The sequence below is a fragment of the Tachyglossus aculeatus genome, chromosome X5 (assembly GCF_015852505.1).
Source record: "Tachyglossus aculeatus isolate mTacAcu1 chromosome X5, mTacAcu1.pri, whole genome shotgun sequence".
Lineage (NCBI taxonomy): Eukaryota > Metazoa > Chordata > Mammalia > Monotremata > Tachyglossidae > Tachyglossus > Tachyglossus aculeatus.
In genome coordinates, this window is record NC_052097.1 from 11733597 (window position 1) to 11738475 (window position 4879).

General features: G+C 69.7%; 1 protein-coding gene across 1 annotated transcript; it reads right to left on the bottom strand.

Moving 5' to 3' along the window:
• Positions 1–1211: 1211 nt before the first annotated feature.
• Positions 1212–4346, bottom strand: CX5H4orf54 (chromosome X5 C4orf54 homolog). Its single transcript, XM_038769194.1, has one exon. It carries the CDS (start codon positions 4344–4346, stop codon positions 1212–1214), a length of 3135 nt encoding a protein of 1044 aa, XP_038625122.1.
• Between the last annotated feature and the right edge of the window lie 533 nt (positions 4347–4879).

The window sequence follows — 4879 nt, forward strand, 5'->3', positions numbered from 1 at the left end:
GGACCGCGTTCATCCATTCATTCGATCGTTATTTATTGAACGCTTACTGTGCGCAGGGCACTGGACTAAGCGCTTGGAAAGTACGGTCCGGCCACAGATAGAGACAATCCCTACCCAACAACGGGACCACAGTCTAGAAGCGGGGGAGAGAGACAACAAAACAGAACAGATATAAGTAAACAGGCATCAGTAGCATCAACCCGATTACCTTGCGGCTACTCCAGGGCTTAGAAAAGTGCTTGGCACCTAGTATGCACTTAAATAGGTTATTGATAACAATAATAATAATAATGATAATTGGGCCGTTCCCCTCCCCACCAATCTGACCACTGCTCAGAGATGAGACCCCCCCGTCCGGCCCCGTGAGACCCCCCACCAGTCTTCGCAGTGCCCCAGTTTTCTTTCCCTTTCTAGACTGTAAGCTCATTACGGGCAGGGCAAATTCTGTTGTGTCGTACTCTCCCAAGCTCTCAGTTCAGTTCGCCACACGCAGTAAGCGCTCAATAAACGCGACCAATTTCTTAATGGTATCTGTGAAGCGCTTAGGTGCCAGGCGCTGTGCTGAGCGCTGGGGGTAGATGGAAGCCGATCAGGTTGGATGCCGTCCCCGTCCCACTTGGGACTCATAATCTCCATCCTCAGTTTCCCAGCTGAGGGCACTGAGGTGCAGAGAATAATAGTAATGATAACGACTGTCTTTGTTAAGTAAGAGAAGCAGTGTGGCTCAGTGGAAAGAGCCCGGGCTTGGGAGTCAGAGGTCATGGGTTCTAATCCTGCCTCAGCCACTTGTCAGCTGTGTGACTTTGGACAAGTCACTTCACTTCTCAGTTCCCTCATTTGTAAAATGGGGATTAAGACTGTGAGCCCCACATGGGACAACCTGATCACCTTGCATCCCCGCAGCGCTTAGAACAGTGCTTCACACATAGTAAGCGCTTAACAAATACCATTATTCTTCTTCTAGACTGTGAGCCCCCTGTTGGGTAGGGACCGTGTCTATATGTTGCCAACTTGTACTTCCCAAGCACTTAGTCCAGTGCTGTGCACACAGTAAGCGCTCAATAAATACGATTGAATGAATGAATGAATGCTTTCTATATGCCAAGAACTGTTCTAAGCGCTGGGGGAAGATAAACCGGCCTCTAGAGAGGTGCCCACGTCCTTACCGGCAGTAGGCCCGGCTTGTCTCCCAGGCAGGGCTGGGCCCTTGGTCATCTGTGCTCGACCACGAAGCTCATGGTGGTGCCGTCGAAGGAAGGGGGTGCCGCGAGGCGGGGGCCCAGGGGCTGGGAGGTGATGCTGATGACCGGCTTGCCGTGGACTTGCGCGTAGCCCTTGGTGCCCAACAGCTGCGAGGGGCCGGCGATGACGGCTGTGCCCGAGGACGGGCATGTGGAGGAGGTGGAGGAGGACGGGGATCGGCCGGTGGCGATGAAATAGGGGCCGTTGGCGGTGAAGGCCCCCTCTGTGGGGTCTTCAGGACCGGGGATCCCCGGGGACGGCTCGCCGGGGTGGGCGAGGGGCAGGGAGCCGGGGGAGAGGACGGCGGGCAGGAAGCCCGGGTAGATCATGTACGCGGGGCCGTAGGCGCCTGGACTCAACAGGGGCACCGGGGTCACCGGGGTCATCGGGGATGTGGGTGACGGGGCCGGGGTCTGCGACGGCGGGGCCAAGGGCACGTCCACGTACTGGCCGGTCTCCGGGTCGAAGAGCCTGCGGGTCAGGGGCTGCGGGGCCGGGGCGTCCACCAGGTAGCACTGGCCGGTGGCCAGGTCCAGCAGGACTTTGCGCTGGGTGGCCGGGGCCGGCGGGGCGGGCGGGGTGAAGCAGAGCAGCTGCGGCTGGACGCCGGGTAGGCCGAAGGGCAGCGGTGGCGGGGCGAAGGGGGCGGGGGGCGGCTGGCCGTCGGGATCCCTGGGGGGCTCGGCCCGGCCCCGCCAGGCGGGCCTTCCCGGGGCCGCCCGGGGGCTGGTGACCGCCTGGCTGCGGGCGCTCAGAGGGGGCAGGCTGCACAGGGCTGTGGCCGCCGTGCCCCCCTTGCGGGGCAGGGCCAGGGAGCTGCCCCAGTCGCCCCCGGCCCGGTCGGGGGTCTTGGCTTCCCCGTCACCCTTTCCGGGTGCAGGCGCGGACGAGATCTTCGGGGAGCAGAGCCCGGGGCCCCGAGGAAACTTCCCAGCCAGTCCTCCTTCGGCCACAGGGTTGCCCTTGGGGCCGCCGACCTGGCCGGCCGGGCCCAGGGAGCCGGGGGCCTGCAGGGGCCGGGTTGGGGCCTGCGAGGGGGCCTGCGGTGCCATCTCCGGGCCCCTCGGGGCCGGAGGGATGTAGAGGGAGCGCGGCCTCTGCCTGGCCAGGCTCTCGAAGGCGGCCGCCCGGGCGGACACGCTCTCCGTGCCCGGGTTGGAATTGCGCCTCGGCAAGCGGTCGCCGGCGGGCCCCGGGCCGGGCCCTCCTCCGGGCCGCCCTCCGGACGCCGGGGCCTTGTCCCGCGGCGCGTCCAGGCCGGGCTCGGGTTCGCCCCGCGGGCGCTCTTCGGCGGCCACCTTCTGCCGCTCCTCGCTGGCGATGAGGGACAGCACGTGGCTGTGGGCCAGGGCGGACGGAGGCTGGCTCCGCCGCCTCCACTCGCGCCGGTCGAAGCTGTAGAGCTCCTCCATGGTCCTCACGGCGGCCGTGAGCTTCTCCAGCGCGTTCCGCGGGGGTCCCCTGGCCGCCTCCCGGGAGTCCCCCTCCTCCGGGGCCTCCGGGGCCACCGCCCGGGGCCTCTCGGGTGACCTGAGCGCCGCGGCCTTGGTGATGATCTTCAGCACGGGCAGGTGGGTGCCCTCCGTCTTGTTGGGGGCGATGGTGGCCACCGGCAAGCGGCCCGAAGCCCGGTGGACCAAGACGGTGCCCTCGGAGGAGGCCGGGGGAGGCCGGAGGGCCCTGCCGCCGGCCTCCTTGCCCTGGGGCACCGCCGGGCAGGTGACGACCGGGGGCGACGGGGACCCGGGCCGTCCGGCGGGTGCGGGCCGGGGCCTGGGGCCTGGGGGAGCACCCTCGGGGGTGACGCTGCCCCGCTCCCCGCCCTCCCCCGCGCCCTTGATGAGCTTACGGACGTCCCTCACCTGGTGGATTGGGCCCGGGGCCCTGGCCTGCTCCCTGACGTTGCGGACCAGGAACTGGGGCAGGGCTCGGTCCAGCCCGTCGCCCCGGAGGGGCTTGGGCGGCTGGACGGTCGGCTGGACCGCCGGCCGGCCGGTCCCTCCGGTCACCTCCGGGGCGACGAGCGGCTTGGCGGCGTCCCAGTCGGAGCCGGGCGGCTGCACGCTCCCCAGGCGGATCTTGATCTCCGGGGCGGCGGCCGGGGCCGGGAGCTTGGACGCCGGCTCGGCCCGGCCTCCGGGCCGGAGGGCGGGCACGAACAGGCTGGACATGACCGTGGCTCCGGCCCTGCGGGGCCTCAGTCTCACCCCCGGGGCCTTGTCTTCCCGCCTCTCGGCCTCCCGGGCCTTCCAGGACCGGAAGGCGCTGTTCTGGCTGCGCAGGAAGACGCCCTTGACCAGCTCTGAGGCGCCGGGCCGGCAGGGCGACCCCGCCGTCTCCCGGGGGGCGCTGGCCCGGAAAGTGGGTGACGACCCGGGCGGGTCCGGCTCCCGGCCCGCCTCGGGCGCGCCGCCCTCCGTAGGGTCGGAGCCGGCCTCCGAGTAGGCTGAAGCCTGCCGCTGCAGGCCCTGCGCCCCCCGTCCTCGCTCCAGCCGGAACTCGTACTCGCGCCGCATCTTCTTGGAGATGACGTTCTTCAGGAGGCTGGACGCCAGGCCAGACTGGCGGGGGCCGGCGGCCGCCGCCTCTGGGCGGTCCTCCAGCTGCCCTCTGCCAGGCTGGGCCGGGGTCGCCGTCCGCGAGGCCGGCGGCACCTCCACGTGGGTGATCTCGCCATCCACGCGGCTGACCACGAAGTCCAGCGCCTTGGCCTGGGCCCTCCCGGCGTGGGCCGAGAGCCGGTCGGCGGCCGTCAGGGCCCCGCGGCCCTGTCCTCCGCCGCCGGTCCTGCCGGGGAGCTCCTCCCGGGGGTCCAGCGCTCCTCCCTTGAGGTCCAGCACGGTGGCCGGGCGTCCGGGGCCTCCGTCCGACGGGGCGGCCGAGGGCTCCCGGGAGGCGAGGCCCGTCGCCTCGAAGAAGGGGTAGGCCAGGCTGCGGAAAGCGCGGGAAGTCAGGCTTCGCACCTCCTTGTCCGCCTCGTCCAGCTCGCTGACGGCGCTCGACGCCCCGCTGGACCGGTCCGCCGGCTCCTTGGCCCTCAGGGGTCCAACGCCGGCTCCCGGCCGGGCCCGGGCCGGGGTCGCCGAGGGGCCGGCCCTGCTCATGGCCCCCCCGAGCTCTGCTAGGCCGCTCCTTGGTGGTCCGCCGCCGTCTGCCGGGCCACTCCTCGGGGGCCGGCTGATGGACGGGAGGGGATGGGGGCTCCAGACACCAACTCCTGGGGGCTGGGGAGTCCGGGGAGCCCCCCACGGGGGTGCAGGGGGTGCCAGGCGTGGCCTGCCCAGGCGGCTGCTTCTGGCAGGACTGGCCTCGGCGGAGCCGGACCTGGGGGCCGCGCTGGCCAGCAGCTGTCGCCTCCCCCCTCCCCTTCCCCCTCCACCTGTCCCTCCTCCTTCTCCTCCTCCAGGGAGCCCCCTCCTCCCCAGGCCTTGCAGCCTCGCTCCTGATGGCCGGGGGTCTTGGCATCCAGCTGGATCTTTCCTCCCGCTACTGCCAGGCCGGGCCCTGGGACACTGCCCCTGTCCGGGTGTCCGGGGCCGGACACTTGGGGGGCTGCCCCGGGGGGGTGGGTCCTCCAGGAGCCCCCTCCTCCTGTCCCAGCGGGGGCTCCTGGCACAGGGCAACCCCTGGCACGGGG

Bases quoted from the DNA above. Each gene is read 5' to 3' on its own strand.
- CX5H4orf54 (XM_038769194.1), bottom strand. From the start codon at position 4,346: ATGAGCAGGGCCGGCCCCTCGGCGACCCCGGCCCGGGCCCGGCCGGGA.